At 36.5% G+C, this 20,903-nt stretch overlaps 1 protein-coding gene across 1 annotated transcript in view; it reads left to right on the top strand.

The window, feature by feature from the left end:
• The window catches only part of CLGN (calmegin), a 56,234-nt gene extending 42,431 nt beyond the window's left edge, over positions 1 to 13,803 (top strand). The window contains exons 9-15 of the mRNA XM_049632166.1: positions 4,960 to 5,073; positions 5,192 to 5,342; positions 7,641 to 7,856; positions 9,152 to 9,277; positions 9,500 to 9,659; positions 10,737 to 10,837; positions 13,254 to 13,803. Of these exons, the coding sequence (XP_049488123.1) occupies positions 4,960 to 5,073; positions 5,192 to 5,342; positions 7,641 to 7,856; positions 9,152 to 9,277; positions 9,500 to 9,659; positions 10,737 to 10,837; positions 13,254 to 13,334 (949 nt within the window). The 3' untranslated portion in view covers positions 13,335 to 13,803. The remainder of the gene's footprint in view (positions 1 to 4,959; positions 5,074 to 5,191; positions 5,343 to 7,640; positions 7,857 to 9,151; positions 9,278 to 9,499; positions 9,660 to 10,736; positions 10,838 to 13,253) is intronic.
• Positions 13,804 to 20,903: the final 7,100 nt, after the last annotated feature.

The following is a 20,903-nucleotide window of genomic DNA, read 5'->3' as shown; positions in this document are numbered from 1 at the left end:
TATGGTTTTACTATTTATTTTTGAGAGAGAGAGAGAGAGAGAGAGAGAGAGAGAGAGAGAGAGAAAGAGAAACAGAGTGTGCGCGGGAGAGGAGCAGAGAGAGAGGGAGACACAGAATATAAAGCAGGCTCCAAGTTCTGAGCTGTCAGCACAGAGCCCAATACAGGGCTTGAACTCAGAAACCTCAAGATCATGACCTAAGCTGAAGTCAGATGCTTAACTGATTAAGCAACCCAGGTGCCCCACTAAGTATGATTTTTAAAAGTTCTTTTCTTAGTTTACTAAGAGTTTTGTTTTTTCCATGATTGGGTGTTGGATTTTGTAAAGTACTTTTGTGCATGCATTGAGATGACCATGTGGGTTTTCTCTTTTCTTCTTTTTTAAAAAATTTTAGAGAGAGAAAGTAAGAGGTGGACAGGGTAAGAGAGAATCTTAAGCAGGCTCCATGCTCCGCGTGGAGCCCAATGTAGGGCTCGATCCCGTGATGGTGAGATCATGACCTGAACCAAAATCAAGAGTCAGACACTGAACTAACTGAGCCACCCAGGTGCCCCTCTTTTATTTGCTTAGTATGGTGAATTATATTGATTGATTTTCAATACTAGACTAAACTTACAGTCCACTTGGTCAGCAAGTGTTGCCCTTTTTATATTTGCTGGATTCTTAAATTTTTTTTTTTTAATGTTTATTTATTTTTGAGAGAAAGAGTGCAAGCAGGGGAGGGGCAGAGAGAGAGAGGGAGACACAGAACTTGAAATTGGCTCCAGACTCTGAGCTATCAGCACAGAGCCCAACACGGGGCTTGAACTCGGGAACAGTGAGGTATTTGTCTTTGATGATTCATGATTTGATTGTCTTACCTAAGAAATCTTTGCCCAAATGAATGCCACAAAGATTTGCTTTTTTTTTTCCCTAGACAAATAATTTTGACTAAAACTCTAAGTTAATTGTATGTAGTGTGAGATCTAAATCAAGATCAATTTTTAAAAATAAGGATGTCTAATTGTGCCAGCACCTCTTATCATCATTAATGTCTATAATGATCTATGCTGATAACTTTTATTTTACTTATAATATGGTAATTTGTGGGGTTTTTTTGATGAATCTAGCTACAGGTTTATCGATTTTATTGACCTTTTTGAAGAACTGGCTTTTGTTTTATTTTTTTTCCCTCTATTGACCTTTGTTAAATTTTGTTATTTGTTTCCTTCTTCTTACTTTGGACTTAATTTGCTTCATTTTTTTGGGGGGGGGGCCTTATTTAGAAAATCTTTTCTGACAAAAGCAGCTGTAAATTTTCTCTAAACACTGCTCTAAGTGTGTTTTACAAATATATGTCACTTTTAAGAACATTCAGTTCATACCGTTTTCTAATTTCATTAGTGATTTTTTTCTTTAATCCATGTGTTTTTATATGTGTTGCTTTGTTGGCAATTATTTATGGATTTTCCAGATACGATTTTCATTTTGACTCCAAATTTTTAATTCTGTGGTCAGAAAATTTACAAATGTCAATTGCATCAGGGTTGTTGAAAGCATCTACATATTTACTGGTTTTCAGTCTATTCTCTTACTGAGAGAAAAGTTTTAAAATCTTTTGATGGATTGGTATCCCCTTTGAGTTCTGTTAGTTTTGCTTCATGTATTTGAAGCAAAATACTGTCACTACTTCTATTCGTAGTACTTCATGACCTCTTGAGGAACTAACTTTTATTATTATAGAATAATATCCTTCTTTATAAACTCTTGTAATACTCTTGTCTTGATGTCTACTTAGTCTCATACTAAGTCAACAAACACTTCTGGTTTCTTTTAAATCATATTTCCATTGAGTATTATTTTCCTTTGTTTAACCTATATATGCCTTTATTTTTAAAGTCATTTTCTTGTAGGCAACCTATATGTGGTTCGTGTGTTTTAATTGGAGTGTTTTAAATTGTCTACATTTAATGTAATTATTAATATGATTGGATAGAAACATACTTGTTTTCTTGCCACTTGTGTTGTTTGTCCCATATATTCTGTGGTACTTTATAAAATATTTTTCCTGACTTCTTTTAGATTGAGTTATTTTGTTTTATTTTATTTTTAGTCTTGTATTCTTTCTTTCCTGTTGGCATATTGCCTTTTCCTCTGTGGTTTATTGTTTTAGTGGTTGCTCTAGGGTTTACAGAATTTTGCATTTCTAACTGACTTCAGTCTACTCTCAACTAATATTATATCACTTTATGTCTAAGTTAATCTTATCAGGGTCTTGTCATTTTCTCCTCCATTCTTTGTGCTATTATCATACATTTATGTCTATCTATTCTATGAAGGCCACACACATTTATTCTTCACTCAGTATATTTTAAACAGACAGTTATTAGGGGAAAAGTTGTTTTATTTACCCACATAGTTACCACTTAGGATACTCTTTTTGTGTAGATACACATTTTCATCTGTTACTATTTTTCTTCTGCCTGATAAAAATTCTCTCAATGTATTGTGGTACATGTCTGCTGTCATTGAATCCTCTCAACTTTTAAGTATCTGAAAATTTCTTTATTTTCCTTAATTTTTTAAAATGTTTATTTATTTTTGAGAGAGAGAGAGAGAGAGAGAGAGCGAGCACGAGCAGGGGAGGGACAGAGCGAGAGGGAGACACAGAATCCAAAGCAGGCTCCAGGCTCTGAGCTGTCAGCACAGAGCCCGAAGTAGGGCTTAAGCTCACGAACTATGAGATTATGACCTGAGCCGAAAGTGGGACTCTTAGCCAACTGAGCCACCCAGGCACCCCTGTTTTCCTTAATTTTTGAAAGGTGTTTTCACCATTATAGGTTGATAATTATTTTTAAAGTCATTTCTTGAGTTGTCTTGAGGCTTGCGTTGTTTCCAATGAGAAGTCAGTTGTTATTCCCATCTTTTTTCTCCTTTACCTAATATGTAATTTTTTTTTCTGTTTGGTGTTAAGATTTATTGTTACTAGTTTTCAACAATTAGATAGTGTTGTGCCGTGGTTGTGGTTGTGTGTGTGTGTGTGTGTGTGTGTGTGTGTGTGTATATGTGTATGCTTGCCTTGCTTTCCAGCTTTTTGGAATGTGACTGTATAGTTTGTATCAACTTTGGATAATATTTGTCCTCGTTTTTTTTCAGTATTTTTTCCATTTCACTTTTAGAGCGAGAGAGTGCGGCCAAGTGGGGGAATGGGGCCAAGGGAGAGAGAATCCTAAGCAGGCTCCACACACAGTGCAGGGGGCCCAATGCAGGGCTCAATCCCATGACCCTGGGATCATGACCTGAGCCAAAATCAGGAGTGGGCCACTCAACCAACTGACTGAGCCATCCAGGCACCTCCTAGCCTTTATTTCTGTAAATATTTATATGTGCCTCTCCATCTCTTTTTTGGGACACCAAGTAAATGTAAGACTGCTTTATGTTGTCTCACAGGTCACTGAGTGTCTGTTCACTTTTTTAAGCCAATTTCTCTCTCTCTGCTTCATTTTAGAAAGTGTCGACTCTGTTTCTTCAAGCTCTTGTGTGTAAACATTGGGGTTACTACTGACTCAGAAATTGAGTGTTGCTCCTGGATAACCAAAAGTGTTTCCTTGTTAATTCTCTTGTAGATAAAGAGAGATCCTGATTTATCATAAAAATGTCTTTGCATTCAAGCAAATAGTATCATAGGGAAGTAACTTCTACAAGGAAGAAATAACAGTATGGTTTTTTTTTAATTAATAAAAAGTCACTATTAATGCATAATTTTCATGAATTCATACTTTCAGAAATGGTAGGAGTACCTCCCTCCATGTGGATTTTCTTCCATTGTTTCATATTTCTTTACCTATAAAGAGTAAGCCTGGGAAGTAAGTTTGCCCTGAAATGAAAGAAACTGCTACTAATAAGCTCTTTCTGATTGGTGATGCATGTTAGAATTTGTTTTATAAGCTGATAAAGGAAATGCTCCCTTAAATTTTAAATTCTCGTTACTCTGAGCCCTGAGAGACTCAAAATTGATAGCAGGCAAGTATAAGTCTTTACATATAGAGAGTTGATTATTTGAGTTTATTTTGTTATGTAGATCTGTTTGAAAAATTACATGTAACCTCTTGTTTAAAATTTGTACTTTTCTATAAAGATGAAAATTATACTAGTAGTTTTATTCAGTACTTACTATGATTATGTTTATATACTTGAGAATTTATTTTCTAAGTATAATTTTTAATGAAAATATAAAAGTAATAGAATTAAATATGGAGAGTTTAAAAAAGAATAATATTAGAGTAAGGAAGACCTTTCCTAATATGACATAAAATTTAAGAATCATAAAAAAATATTAATAAATTTCAACACAGAAAATGAATTATTTGAGTATAACCAAAAAAACACCTATCATAAACTATATCAAAAAATACATGAGAAACAGGAAAAAATGTTTTCAATTCAGACAGCTAATTGCATGTTAATTTCTAATATATTCCAGGATATTCATTATAGAATTATTTGTAATAGTAAATTTTTAGAAATACTAAATGTCCCTCAAGAGTAGTTAGTCTAAATAAATTATGGTATAGCCACAAATTAGAAAACTGTACAACAGTTAAGAATGAAGCAGATACATATTATATAAAACAGGGCTCACAGAGCAGTCTTGGCACATAGTAGGCTTCCAATATGTGTTTGTTGATGAATTGATGAGTTTTTAAGTAAACAAAAACATACTCTGTATAGAATGCTATCATTTGCATAAAAAAACCCAGTATATACCTATGTGCGTGTATGCATGGGGCACAACAGGGAATATATACATAAGAAAGTAACAAGTTAGCAGAAGATTTTGGTGGATGAGAAAAGGGGGAGATAGTAGACACAAAGACAGAAGGGTAGGAAATACCTTTTGGTATCTTCTGACTTCTGTAACATATGCATTTCTAAACGTTTTGAATAACTAATACTTGGCACAAAATACTGTATTTTCAGGGATGAAAGTGAACCTGCCCAAATAGAAGATTTAAGTGCTGTGAAGCCTGATGGCTGGCTTGATGATGAACCAAAATTTATTCCAGATCCTAATGCTGAGAAACCTGATGACTGGTAAACACTCTTCATCCTCAGCTGTCAATTTCATCCATTTCTTACTTGCTTTTTGTTACTGACTGGCTGACAGGAGAGACGTGAGGTTACTATATTTGCTTTGTTCTAATTTCCTAAGGAATGAAGACATGGATGGAGAATGGGAGGCACCTCGTATTTCTAATCCAGCATGTCAAATTGGGTGTGGTGAGTGGACACCTCCCATGATAGATAACCCCAAATACAAAGGAGTGTGGAGACCTCCAATGATAGATAATCCTAACTACCAGGTAATAACCCACTTCTTCCAATTCCATAGTAAAGTTTAAAATGCTGTGATATTTCTGTTATATATTTAGTTATTGATAATGCTGTGTTAACTTTTAGAAATTTGATTTGTAATAGTATACTTTAGCTATCTTAAGCCAAAGGAGGGGTGCCTGGGTGGCACTCAGTTGGTTAAGTGTCTGGCTTTTGTTTCAGTTCAGGTCATTATCTCAAGGTTCGTGAGTTCAAGCCCCACATGGGGCTCTGCACTGACAGCACAGAACCTGCTTGGGATTCTCTCTCTCCCTTGCTCTCTGTCCCTCCCCAGTATGTGCACAGTCACTCTCTCTCTCTCTCTCTCCCACAGAATAAAGAAACTTAAAAAAAAGAAAATAGACTCCAACTAATTTATTTAAAACATTTTTTAATGTTTATTTATGTTTTGAGAAAGAGACAGAGTGTGAGCAGGGGAGGGGCAGACAGAGAGGGAGACACAGACTCTGAAGCAGGCTCTAGGCTCTGAGCTGTCAGCACAGAGACGGACACGGGGCTCGAACTCATGAACGGTGAGATCATGACCTGAGCTGAAGTCAGACGCTTAACTGAGTCACCCAGGTGCCCCTAATTTATTTAAAAAAGTAAGGTACTCTTGGGGCGCCTAGGTGGCTCAGTCATTTGGGAATCTGACTTTTGATTTCAGCTGGGGTCCATCTCCCATGGTTTGTGGGATCGAGCCCCGTGTGAGGCTCTGTGCTGAGGGCATGGAGACTGCTTAGGACTGCGCTGCCCCTCTCCTGCTCATACTCTCTCTCTCTCAAAATAAATAAACTTTGGGGTGCCTGGGTGGCTCAGTGGATCAAGCGTCTAACTCTTGATTTCAGCTCAGGTCATGATCTCATGGGTTCATGAGTTTGAGCCCCGCATCAGGCTGTGCACGGACAGTGCAGAGCCTACTTGGGATTCTTTTTCTCTCCCTCTCTCTCTGCCCCTCCCCTACTCGTTCTCTCTCTCTCTCACACACAATAAATAAACTTTTAAATAAATAAACAAACAAAAAGAAATGCAGAATCTCAGGTCTCAAACCTACTGAGTCTAAGTCTGCATTAAAAAAAAAAAAAAAGTAAAGTATTCTTGGGGCACTGGCCAGCTCAGTGCATAGAGCATGTGACTGTTGGGGTCACATAAGTACAAGCCCCACGTTGGGCATAGTCTACTTTAAAAAAAAAAAGTAAAATATTCTTTATGTAATTTTCTGGAGGAATAATATTAAGAACTAAACATCAGTCACTTCATACTATATTTTTCTCTGTTAATCGATGATCACTCTGGAACCAAGTTCCAGTTTAGAATTAAATATAAGAAATGAGTTCTGATCAGGAGATCTCACATTGTACATTTTAGTAATTGATGCCTGTGCTTAAATGATGTGCTCCTTATTTTCTGGTGTTATTAAACTTTGGCTTTTTTTCAATAATATCAGATGTCTTTTGAGTGTACCTGAATTTTGGGGTCGAATCTCTATGTTATGCATTTAACCCTGTAGTTTTATCTAATTATTCATTGACATTTTCTAACATTTATTATACATAGGCAATTGCATATTCTAATTGTTTCCTGTGAGGTTTTTTTCATAGCATTTATTACAGAATGCTTATTTTGGTAACTTTTTAAATGTCTGTCTCTTTCACTACTTTAAATTTAATAATAGAGGAACGATGTCTCTCTTGATCATCACTCTATCCCTGGTATCTAGCATAGTGCCTGGTGCAGAATAGACATACATGATGGAAGAGTGAGTGAGTCAGTAATCATATTGTTGAATTTTTTTGATTTGGCTGAGTTTAATCATTTAAGATTTAATGGAACTTTTACGTTGAATTTTTTTCTGAGGTGCAGAAAAACATATCCATACCCATCATTGGTATATGTTAAAGGAATGGCTTCATATTTAGCATACAGTAATCTCTCTGATTTGGGCAATTTTAATGACTTCTTGCTTTTAATAACTTTGCTAAAGGTAAAAAATATTGTCTAAAATGGTATCACTTGTGAAATTTAATTACTCAAGTTTCTTTGTGTATTGGATTTTCACTTTGCCGTTTTTGGAGTTTAAAGTCAGTTTTATTCATAGGGAATATTGTGTACAGAATGAGAAGAAAAGTTTTTCTTTCCAATGACTTGCTGATGAATTAACATCAGATAAGATTTTCTTTTTTCTCCAAATAGTACTGCTGATTTCATTCAACAGCAACAACTTCTTGAATAGCATTTATAATGACATTATTTTATTTGAAAATGTCTTTAATTATTTTTTCTTCCAGGGAATCTGGAGTCCTCGAAAAATTCCTAACCCAGATTATTTTGAGGATGATCATCCATTTCTTCTGACTTCTTTCCGTGCTCTTGGTTTAGAGCTTTGGTCTATGACCTCTAATATCTACTTTGATAATTTTATTATCTGTTCAGAAAAGGAAATAGCAGATCGCTGGGCTGCAGATGGTTGGGGAGTGAAAATAATGATAGCAAATGCTAATGAGGTACAGTATTTACCATAGAATAATAATAAGACTTCATCCTGGTTATAGGTTATACAAATGGCCCTAAAAGGTAAATAAATATGTAGTCATTAGTAAATGCCAAAGAAATATACTTAAATAATTTTATGTAGGTAAAATAGTTAGCTTTACTATAACTTCATCATGAACTATATAATGAACTGTATGTGTGTACATTTTTCATTCATTAAATTATGATAGCATAATGTGATTTAATTGCTTACTTGCTATTTATAAGGAGACTACTTAATATCTTTGTCACCTTATCAATTCAAGGCCTAAGTAGTAACAGCAATCTAAATATTATTCTTTATTCATTGTAACTACTTTTCACTTAGAGGAGTACAGGGAACTTTAAAATTTATTATTATTAAATTGTGTTCCAGTATTTTTTACCCAAATCTTAACATTATTTAGAAACATTAAGCTAAGTATTTCAACATAATGCATCTTGGAGAATTTATCTTTAAAATCAATTACTGTAAAGAAAAGTACCTCACGTTTGGTTTCTTTGGACATTAGCAAAAGCCATCAAAAGAGTAGGTAAAGAGATTTGCACTTTGAAACTTTCTTAACTAAAGCTTTTAATGAATTTATATTTTATTTTAATAAGAGAAACAATTTCCTTTTGTATGAAATTTGTTAATAAAAAAGAAAACGCAGTAATTCCCAGGTTGATCTTATTAATAAGTTATTTAAAAGTAAAGAATGAGGGGCACCTGGTGGCTCAGTTGGTTAAGCATCCAACTCTTGATTTTGGCTCAGGACATGATCTCGCAGTGTGGGTTTGAGCCCTGCGTTGGGCTCTGCATTGACTACGCAGAGACTGCTTCGGATTCTGTGTCTCCCTCTCTCTGTGTCTCTCCCTTGCGCGCGCTCTCTCTCTCTCTCTCTCTCTCTCTCTCTCTCTAATAAATAAATAAATAAAGAGTTATCAGAGCATTATATACTTCTAAATGAAAGAGAATACATCCATAGAGAGGAGTTCTATCCTGAAGTTTACTAAAAAATAAAATTGTCATAATTCTTGCTGGTAAGTTAGTAATTTCTACCTACATAGTAACATCTTCTACTACAAAGTTTCAAACAGTGATACATGCTAATAGAGTTTAAATTGTGCAGTGCATAAGATGGGAAAATAAAGTATTTTTCGCTTAGAAGTTCATCACTCCTTAATATGAAACACCTACATAAAATAAGTTGTTTTTAATAGACGGCATTTCCTAATGAATGTTCATAAAATCTGAATTTCATGTTTATGCCTATTTCTTCTATAGCCTGGTGTATTTAAACAGTTAATGGTAGCTGCCGAAGAGCGCCCATGGCTTTGGCTCATTTATCTTGTGACGGCAGGGCTTCCAGTAGCATTAATTGCTTTATTTTGTTGGCCAAGAAAAGTCAAGGTAAAGAAATTGAATTTCGTTCAACTTAAAATAAATCTCTTAGTATGCAGGGGTTCTATGAATTGAGCAAGTGATTTCTTAAGAGTAGTAAGCTAAATAAATTTCCTGTAAGTTTTTACTGTGTTCACTATGTTTAATATCAGTTATTGCAAAAAAAAAAAAAACTTTTTAAAAAATAGGGCTTTGCTTTCACTAAAAATAGCTTCTGTTAAACTACTACAGAAAAAATATGAAGAGTCAGAGTATAAAAAAACTGACATATGTAAACCACAAACAAAGGGAGCACTAGAGCAAGAAGTGAAGGAAAAGAAAGCCATCCTGGAGAAACCAGTTGACTTGGGAGAAGAAAAAAAGCAAAGTGATGGTGAAAGTCTTGAAAAAGGTAGGATAATGATATCAAGTTATAACAGGAGTCCTTCCCTCCCACCCCACCCCCCACCCCCACGGCAAAGCTTGTAAAAAGAGCAGATTATCTAGTAGACAATAGCTGTTGCACTTGCTTATTGTCAAATATGTACCTTCTGAATCCCCAGAAGGTGCATGCCTGGGGCAGAGAGGAGTGATGGCCCCTGGCCTGGGTTTGCACCCTGATAGCCATCTGCTTACCGATTTTGTTCTCTAAGAAGAAAGAGATTTAGCTATCTTTCAGTTGCTTGGGAGCCTGGATCCAGTGTGTCCTAGCTTTTTGCAGGGACTTTTCTTACCTCCAAGAACATAGATGAGATGGGAGGTACAGAGAGCACAGCCTCTGAAGGAGAGGACTAGGTTTAAGGCAGGTGATTGCGGGAACAAATTCAATAGCAAGTCTTTCAGTGGCTGTCGTCTATCAGATAGTCTATCATACAGAATGAGTAATTTAATGTCCCAGAAGGATTGCTGAATTATATGTCTCCTTCCCACCCTACACTAAACTCCTAAAGATGTTAGAACTGAAGAACTGAGGCTTTTTGGTGGGTCTCCATTGAGACTTTCTTTCACTCATCTAGGTAGAAATAAAACTATTGATATTTGCCAGGTGTCCCAAGTCAGGTTCCAGATTGAGCCCCCTACAACTTAAATTATGCCTTGAGCACTGTTTTTAACTTAAGAGTTGATGAAAGAGTTGACTTAAAAATCGTACTCTCAAAAAAATACACACACATGTATATTTACATATATTATATATATGACATTGTGTGTCCATATATATACACATACACACAGATATATTTGCTTTTCATATTACATGTAAACTAAATGCTTAAGAATTTCTTAAGCCTGTCCCTTCCCTCAAATATGATGATTTATTTATAAAATATGGTAAAATAATGAGTATTTGCATTAATTTTTAGAAATTTCTAATAGTAGAAATTGCTTTTAAATATTGGAATCTAAATAAATCCCCCTTACTACATTCAATACTTCTCAGTAGCAAAATTCTAATTCAAGTCTTTGCCTGTAATAAAAATCTATATTCTAGAAGAGGAAGGTGAACCTGAGGAAAAGAGTGAAGAAGAAATCGAAATCATTGAAGGACAAGAAGAAGGTAATAAATCAAATAAACCTGGATCAGAGGATGAGGTAAGCAGCTCTTTAATGGAAGATAAACCATTTTTTATGTATGACTGTTATCCATAAACTATTTTAATAAAAGCAGTCTGGTTTGTGGAGAATTTTTTCCATGTTTCTCCCAGGTTTCATAGGAGCCTCCATATTGTTTTTAAAATGTATCCATAGGGGCGCCTGGGTGGCTCAGTCGGTTAAGCATCCGACTTCGGCTCAGGTCACGATCTCGCGGTCCGTGAGTTCGAGCCCCGCGTCGGCTCTCTGCTGACAGCTCAGAGCCTGGAGCCTGTTTCAGATTCTGTGTCTCCCTCTCTCTGACCCTCCCCCATTCATGCTCTGTCTCTCTCTGTCTCAAAAATAAATAAACATTAAAAAAAAAAATGTATCCATAAAGAAGGCAAGAAAATAATTTAATCATCTTAACCCCTGATAAGAAACAGCATAAAGGGTGGGGTTTACAAAATCCAGAGAGCTGCATCTGTAAAATATTATGACTTTATCATTAAAGTATTCTGTTGAAAATGATTATAAACAGACCACTTCAATATTTAAAAGGTAATTCTGTTTATTATAAGACAGTTTTCTTTACACCTATTATAAAAACATTCTTTTTGTCTGGATAATGTATTGTCACATTTTGTAATATTTCATTCATTGGGTAGTTGAGTACTATCTGCCTGATACGGTGGTTTGTTTGTTTTTTTTCAAAGCTTTAATAAACTAGTTTTCCCATTAATTTGATCCATCTACCCCTCTACCCCTTTTTGTATCCTGATATATAACAGAACTTTCCACAGTGCCTCTTTTTAGGCAGTTATGGAATCCGAAACCATCCAGGATATGAGTCAGAACCAGAGCTTTCTCTTTTTGCCCAGCATGTACCAAAGGCCTATTTTCTCTATTTGCTAGCCCTTAGGAGCTACGTGATCTTACCCCAGTCACCGTCCTCACCACCCTCATTACTCAGTGCTGGTAGGGTAAAAGCGCAGTTTTGCCTGGTCTACTACATGGGATGACATAAAGTTTCTATTTTGTGAGTTTGAAGAAATCTCTCCAACTTGTTTCATCGTTACCTGTTTTCTAAAGCTTATTCAGTATATATACTTGGTGACTGGTCTTCATTGCCTCTTGAGGTTTTAGGGGAACCTTGGTCTGAATATCTGTATCTAGAGGAAGCTGGGTGAAGATAATTTCCTCCAGGATAGGATTTTAAACAGTCATTGTTTCACCTGTCACTCTCTTAATAATAATACTTGCACTCATTCATTTGAATATGTGTCTAGTTATATTTTGCTTCACAAAATATTTTGTGCACCTTTAAAAATATCTTGGGGCACCTGGGCGGCTCAGTCGGTTTAAGCATCTGGCTTTTGATTTTGGCTCAGGTCACAATCTTACGGTTGTGGGATCGAGTCCCACGTTGGGCTCCATGCTGGGCGTGGAGCTTGGTTAGGATTCTCTCTCTCCTTCTCTCTCTGCCCCTCCCCTGCTTGCTCTCTCACTTTTAGAAAAATAAAACAAAACAAAAAAAAAAACTGAATTCCGTCTTTGTCTTTTACTCTTCTTTTATGTCAGTGAGCTAAAATTAGCCAACTTTTTATATAGTATGACCTTGAAAAGTAGTGTTTTGTATAACACCATATAATACCTTCATTTTTTTTTTTTTTTTTGAGAAGGGGGCGCAAATGAGTGAGAGGCAGAGAGAGAGAGGGAGAGAGAAAGAGAATCCCACAAGGGGCAGAGAGAGAGAGAGAGAGAGAGAAGCAGGGCTCATGTGAAGCAGGGCTCGAGATCATCCAATGCAGGGCTGAAACTCACAGACTATGAGATCATGACCTGAGCTGAAGTCAGATGCTTAACCAACTGAGCCACCCAGGCGCCCCCTTCATTATTTTATTTTGTTACACGAGTTTAATTCATGTATGAATGCTTGTTCTGGAAGGATAAGGAAAGAAAAACCCCAAATTATAAACCTGATGTTTCCTTTTCTGCCTCCTAATTTTTCTCAAAGTACTGTATGCCAGAAGTTCTGAAAAAGTCTCTATAAATCCAGCTCAGCAATTCATTACTTATGGAACTATTGTGATGAAGTTAGTGTTGACTATCTCATAATGAAAATGTCATACAACCTTTAGTTAACTATGACACTGAGATTAAATTCTAAATGATAAAATAAAATCATGAGTAGAGTTGTTAGCAGTATTTCTTGTCAGATGCATATTTGGTAAGCAGAGTTATTCTAAAATGTAATCATGCCAAAAGATGAACAAAACACATTAATTTATGTACACATTTTTGATCAGCTTCATGAATTAAAGAACACATATAAGGTAGCGTTTGATTGTTACATTTTAAAGAATAAGAAATATTTACTACTATCTACCAGTTACCCATTGTATGAAAATAAACATTTGCATAATTCTTTCTCCAGATGAAGGAAGCAGATGAGAGCACAGGATCTGGAGATGGGCCAGTGAAGTCAGTACGCAAAAGAAGAGTGCGAAAGGAATAAACTAAATTCAAGTATTTTTAATTCGTGAGCGAGATATTTGGCATTCTAAAATCAGTGTGCCATATCTGAACTTGAGTCACCTGCACATTTTTCTAATACCTAGCAATGTTATTCTTTCAGACATTTATTTTAGTCTTTCTTTTCAGGAGAAAAAAAAAAAAAAACCAAACTTTGAAGTTACCTGGTCTTTGAATTTAGAATAAAAAAGAGTGGCACGTTGTATATCAGATTTAAGAGAATAATGTCATTAGATGTTACAGAGTTTTAATAGTTTGGAGAAAGAAGTTTTGGTTTGTACAGAGCAAAATAATATGCAGCAGCTTCACGGCTATTGGAAAATCAGTTATTGGAATTTCCTCTTAAAACAGCTCGACGACAATATAACCGGCAGTTGTACAACGAAAACGAGAGTGTGTTCTGTTGTACAGAGCTAAACGCAATAAAGTTTCTGTATGCTTGTTTGATTCTATCAACAACTGAAAGTGTCGTATGTGGCCCCCATTTGCCTAGTTGTGTCAAATTATAGTTATGGTCCATTGTTCGCTTAAATTATAGATTCCGTTAAAGAGGTGTTTTGTTGACGAGCCAACAAAACAAATGTCTAAGTGTCATTCGTAGAATCACTGGTTAATAGTGCATCGTATTTTACATCTGAATACAAAGATAATAGCTTCATCAAAATAAAATGGTGTACAGATGTTTTTTTCAGCTTTTATAATTGTTTTATGCCAGAATGGCTTTTACCCTGCTCAGAAGATTGCTTATGCATACATCGCTCTTGAAAAGAAAATTTAAACATTTTTTCTTTTTTAAATTATACCCTCTTGAATAGGAAAATTATTGAGGGGGGGGCTTGAAATTATTTTCTTTTTTCTTGTCATTAAGAAATTCTAATATCAATTATCATGCTTTGTATTTTTATCTTGCTTTTTTCCTGAAATTCAAATCCATTTTAAGTCTGTTATATCATCTGGCTTCAAAGCTGTCTCTAAGGTAGATAGCAGATACTGCTCCTCTTTTTAAAGTAGTTATCAGAAATCACAGAAGTGCATCATAGTGGAGCTGTGTCATTCCATTTAAAATATTTTAAGAACTTTTTATGTTTGGGGAACAGGTTAGGCCCTTTGGAAGAGGATCTGAATCTTTGAGACCACAGAACCACTTTAATGCTAGCTATCTAGGGAACTAGTTAGGTAATATCACACTAGTTGGGTAGTATTTTGGATTTCTTCATGGACATATACACCCCCATTCTTGGGCAAGCCCCAGCTAAGTTCCCATACAGCCTGCTCCCCAGTAGTATAGTTAGAGCGTATGTATAAGTAAAATGAGTGTCTTACTTCTCTTTTTTACTAAAATTAAGCCAAACAGCCAGTAATACTATTCACTCCTTATTTTAGAGAGTGAAAATAGGTGCTTTATTCTCTTTGCTGTGTACTGACTTTCATAATTTGATGGTAGAAAATCTTAATACATAGTTAACCATATTTTGTATTTATTTAATACTACCTGAACTTTATACAAAAAAACCTGGCAAGGACTCCCTTTCTTACTTTGTATTTGGAATGTCCAAATGAACTAGACATACTGAGTGATTCTAGAGAATGTTTCCAAAAGTAAACCGCTACTTCAGGACATAAATCCTTCCGTAAGTTTATGGAAACCTTCTAGCCTAACAAGTGTCTTGTATGTGAACATTTATTTCTAAATATTGAGTAAAGCTTTTTTTTTTTTTTTTTTTTTTTTTTACTTTCTTGGTTGCAGATTCATTTTAACTTCAGTGTTTGGTTAAACCCCATGAGCTTGCAGTGCTAACATCTGAGCAACCAGTTTTGCCAGCTCACTCTTACTTCCTGTGGCTGTACCCTCCGTGGATGTATCATGGCTGATAGGTTTAACCAAAACTTAAACCCGTACAAACATGTGTACCAGATCCATGCAGTAGACAAAGCATTGAGTCTTCCTTAATAACAAGATGGCTTTTTTCCTTTTACCATCCTAATCTGACTTTGTTTAAAAATAACTTAAATTTTATCCTTTTCTCTAATAAAGAAAAATAAGTGTATTTTGCTTTTCTTTATTTTAGTTGGCCTTTTTAGAGGCTTTTTAACTTGACCAGGCTAAAATAGATTCCTTTTCCTTGAATACCTTTTTTTAAAAGTTTTTTTTTTACGTTTATTTAGAGGGAGAGAGGGACACAGTGGGAACAGGGTAGGGGCAGAGAGAAGGAGACACAGAATCTGAAGCAGGCTCCAGACTCTGAGCTGTCAGCACAGAGCCCTATGTGGGGCTCAAATCACAAACCGTGAGATCACGACCTGAGCCAAAGTCGGGTGCTTAACCGACTGAGCCACCCAGGTGCCCCGTCTCTCTTAGGATTCTTAAACAAACTTGAATGTAATGATATTTTCTGTTCTTTCATAATTTGCAAGTGATCTTAAGTAATCTCTTTGTCTTTGCTGGTAATTTTGATAATTTCAGATTGAAGAAATACCTGCAGACAACCACTAGAGGGTGTTACCTCAAAAGAGAAAAACAGTTACTGGGAAAAGTGAAGAAAGGTTTTACTTTCTAAAGAATTAAGATCAATTTTGCTTTGCTTTGGACTGCAAAGTTAATTTTGGATTCTATAATTCACCTCTCATTTATCTTTTGGAAAAAGGACTAGATCAAACGGAAGAGTAATGGACAGGAACAGAAATGTGACACTATAAACTGGTGGGGGTTACATGTTTAGATGATTTTGGTTACTTTTCTGCAAAAATTTTTGTTGCTACACATACAATTCAAAAAAGTCAAAAAAAATCTGTGAAAAGCAAAAGTGTTTTCATGTTTGACACCAAAATTCATTTGGCAACCAAACCTGACCTCCCTGACAGGCTTTTTATAGCATTTATCATGCTTATTAAATTCATATATTTGATACAAAAATGTAAATGTGTTGGATTACAAGTGCTGCCTAAAACAATATAATACTTTATGAAATCTGAAAAAGTCCAATTTCTGAAACATCTAGTCCCAAGAATTCCAGATAAGGGATTGTGATCTATAGTTAACTTGCTACAAATAAAGTCCAAAGGGAATACAGAGAGGACAAATTCTGGATAGAATATTATCAGTATTGAGGGAAGTCCCACTGGGGGCCACTGAGGAAAAGGGATATGCTCATTTTCCCTGCCAATCATCACTCCACCGGCATTTACACTAGAAGTATTACAGAAAAAAGTATCCTGACACTTGTTAAGACAGTGAGGAAGACTGTTCTAGCTACAATAGGTGCCCAAGACTGTCAGAGTAGGGGAGAGATACTTTGCTCAACTCCAAATACAGTAAAGATGGCTGGCAATTTAAAGTCATTGAGCAGAATGCGGGGAGGGTTCATAGATGGAAAACTGCTAAGAGGAGACACCAAGAGTAGGGGAATGCTTGCTAAACTGACTTAATGCGATTCTTGCTGGAGGCAGACCAAGGTGATCAGATACAGAGGGTGGGGCGGCGGAGGGAATCCTCTCTAAGTTGACTTAGCAGGATTCTTTTGGAAACTGGCAATAGGCCAAAGACAGGGCCTATGAGAGGCCCAGTTGAAAAGGTCTGCTTAAAATTTGGTCAAAGAGAGTCTATGTCAGAAGCTAGACACAGTTCCTGTGCACATCTATATTTCTTTTTTTTTTTTTTATTTTTTTAATATATGAAATTTACTGTCAAATTGGTTTCCATACAACACCCAGTGCTCATCCCGAAAGGTGCCCTCCTCAATACCCATCACCCACCCTCCCCTCCCTCCCACCCCCCACCAACCCTCAGTTTGTTCTCAGTTTTTAACAGTCTCTTATGCTTTGGCTCTCTCCCACTCTAACCTCTTTTTTTTTTTTTTCCTTCCCCTCCCCCATGGGTTTCTGTTAAGTTTCTCAGGATCCACATAAGAGCGAAACCATATGGTATCTGTGTTTCTCTGTATGGCTTATTTCACTTAGCATCACACTCTCCAGTTCCATCCACGTTGCTACAAAAGGCCATATTTCATTTTTTCTCATTGCCACGTAGTATTCCATTGTGTATATAAACCACAATTTCTTTATCCATTCATCAGTTGATGGACATTTAGGCTCTTTCCATAATTTGGCTATTGTTGAGATGCACATCTATATTTCTAATACAGAAATTGATAGCCTGAAGTAGGATACTGTTACAAGAAAAACAATGTATAGCATTGATTTACCATTCACACGACAAGCAGGTAGGACTTGTATTTCAGGTAACATTTTTAAAAAATATTTTTATGTTTATTTCAGAAAGAGAGTGCATGCAAGTGGGGGGAGGCAGAGATAGGGAGGCAGAGAATCCCAAGCAGGCTCCATGCTGTCAGCACAGAGCCTGACACAGGACTTGAATCCACAAACCCACAAACTGGGAGACCATGAGCTAAGCTGAAATCAAGAGTCGGACGCTTAACCGACCAAGCTACCCAGGCTCCCCTCAGGTAACATTTTGTCATCTACTGAGATGATAGCTCTATGGGTAGCAGTTGGAAAAGTCAGAATGTACAATGAATTGCCTGGTCCTTGGTGCTTTTAGCAAGGCATCACAAGAAAGAATTTACTAGTCTCTAAGCAGAGATGGAATAAACACCAGTATTAGGAACCTCAAAGGATTAGAAGAGCCAAGTGCCTCTGTACCCTGAATAACAAAAAAGGATTGTTTTATTTTTGAGGTGCGGGAGGTGGGGGTGGTAAGCCCAGCAAGACCTCCCCGCCACTTGGTTAAGCCACACAAAGGGATCCAGGCCTGCGGTGATAATCTGGGTGTAGCATTCCCAGAGCAGTCTTATTTTCAGTTGGTCTCAAGGTAGCCTCCATTAAAGAGAGGCAGGGTCCTGTGATGAAAAATACTTTTGAGAATTTGGTCTAGAAAAGTGCTTAATTGTGGTTCCTAACAGGTGAAACTAGAACTGTATAGACCAAAAAGCTACATTTTTGTGGGAATTTTGCCACCAAAGAAATGTGAGCGTGGCCTTAAAACAATGGGCACCAAGCTCATGCCAGCAGTAAGTGGACTGTTTTCACGTCTCCCATAAAGGGCACACTCCTAGCCTCTACTTAGAGCCGTGGAGGGAAATGGATAAGGAATAATTTTCCAGACTGGAAGCCATTGAGGGTAATAAACAAGGGACCCCCTTGCCAGAGAGCAGAATCAGGGTCTCATCAAGGAACTTCCTTCTCCACCATCAGAGACAGACTCTTCTCAGGGTCTCCCAGGAATATCCCACAGTTGGTTTGAATCAATACATTTCCCTTTATTCCTCTTTCCAAGTTGAGAGTTTTTATTTGGGTTTCCTGACCTCACCACACCATTATAAATGGGAAGAAGTGAGGGTGAGAGCAAATAATTTGCCCATCAGTTTAGAAGTCGTCACACTATTTAGAAGCCACATCTAAAACTGATGGACCTTAATAGAGATCCTGGATTTTGAGCTGAATCAGTAACTGGTGAGGACGGGTTGAGTATGTTCTTTGTGCAGGAAGAAGGTTGTGCACAGAGACTTAATAGCAAGAGAAAAGGGCTACGGCTGTGGCTGCGAGTTGCTACCAAAATCCTCTATGTGCTTCTATGGTAAGAAAGTTGTAGCTGGAATATGGCTTCCAGCCAAAGACTACATTTCTCAGCTTCTCCATCTAGATGTAATGAAGTCTCCATGCCATTGGAATGTGGGAAAACCTACGTGCCAACAGGCCCAACACTTAAAACCTTGCAAATGTGTCCCATGAAGCCATGTCTGAAAATGGCAGAGCTATCCTCCATTCAAGCCCCCGAGTCATTATGTGGAACAAAGTCCACTAGCTTGCAATGCTTACCTCACAACCGTTAGTTGGGAGAAAAACTTCTATATTATCAATGCATTCTTGCTACAGGAGCTTAGCCTAACCTAAACATTACAACCACCTTTTCCCTGACAATCTTGGATCTTCCTCTGAATTCTTTGCTTTTATTTTAAAAATTAATGTACAGGGACACCTGGGTGGGCTCATTTGGTTAAGCATCCAACGTCGGCTCAGGTCATGATCTTGTGGTTTGTGAGTCTGAGCCCGCGTCTGGCTCTGTGCTGAGAGCTCAGAGCCTGGAGCCTGCTTCAGATTCTGTTGTCTCCCTCTCTCTCTGCCCCTCCGCTGCTCATGCTCTGTGTCTCTCTCTCTCAAATATAAATAAACATTAAAAAAATGTTTTTAAAAATAAAAATCAATGTATAATATCCTCTAACATTTGTTTTAATAAAAATATTCCCCTAAACATAAAGTAACTGGTGCTTAAATAAGATATGCTACTTATCCTGTAGCTTTGAACAACCCTGGATACACCACTACGTCATTATACACACCACAGTTACTATATTAACACACACACAATCTCTGAAACAGGTTTTTATTAAACAGTAAAGCAAAACTGGAACACAAGTTTAAATGTTTGTAAATTAGGTCACAAAAGGGATGCAAAATGTTTGCAGTATAACTATTATATTCATACAGCTAAAGTCATTCATTGAATCTTACACCAATACAAACGTTAAGATTATTCCATGATTAAAAGTAGCCCAAATCTAATAACCAAAACTATATTAGTGGATCTCTCTTCCTATTTAACATCTTAACATTACTTCTGATATCAATTTTCTTACCAAATGGAATCTACAAACTAAATTTCTTGAAACTGTCAAAGAGTGACTAAAACTCTGCAAACCAAGTAGTTAGGTTTACAGAAAATTCTGGGGAAGTAGTGAGATTAAAATACTGAGAAAATATCACTTAGTATACACGTAAAACTCCTCCATTTTGTTCATGATTCTGACACTAATACACTCTCAAGGGATTTTGCAAAAGTTGATGTGCTGGGTACCACAAAGAAACCGTGAGACTAAACTCTTTGTAACTGTTCTCTTCTAGATGTGGTTGACCTAAGGTTAGTCACATTTAATCTACCTTCATATTCATATATTCCCCAAAAGATATCGTCTGTGCCACAGATCACACGAATCTGGAGTGAAAACATTTGGAGCTGGTTACTACTGTTTGCCCAGTGCCTTTCCCATCCCATTTCTGTTCTATTTCAAACATATAACCGGAGCTCATCTTTTCAGATACCAAGTGCATTAGCTGTGCAAAAGGAAGTTTTTAACAACAGACCTTCCCAATTTGATAACTCAGTTGCAAAGGAAAGTCTTCATATTTATGGCCTCTGTTTTCAATCAATTAAAGACAAACCAACAATCCTATCTTATTACTAACTATGACAAGCCCTAACTGAGAAAGTGTCTTATTTTGGTTAAGTTTCAACAATTCAAGCTCAGGTTACTCTCACAGATGATTAACTATTAAAATTACTTTTACAAATGTGAAACCAATTTTTTCCTTAGGGGAAGGGAAATGGGAAGGAAGAAGCAAATGGAGAAGAGGCACAACATGGTAGACAGGGAACATAAAGCTGTGCGTTCAGTACATGATTTTGGTCACTTTTCACAACACGGTGGTTATTTTCTTGTATCTCTTAATATGCCTATAATAAAAGACAGTGCTAAAC

The sequence above is a fragment of the Panthera uncia genome, chromosome B1 (genome assembly GCF_023721935.1).
Source record: "Panthera uncia isolate 11264 chromosome B1, Puncia_PCG_1.0, whole genome shotgun sequence".
In the NCBI taxonomy this organism is placed as follows: domain Eukaryota; kingdom Metazoa; phylum Chordata; class Mammalia; order Carnivora; family Felidae; genus Panthera; species Panthera uncia.
The sequence above is the reverse complement of the archived record's forward strand: the minus strand, read 5'-3'. Positions and strand labels throughout refer to the sequence as shown.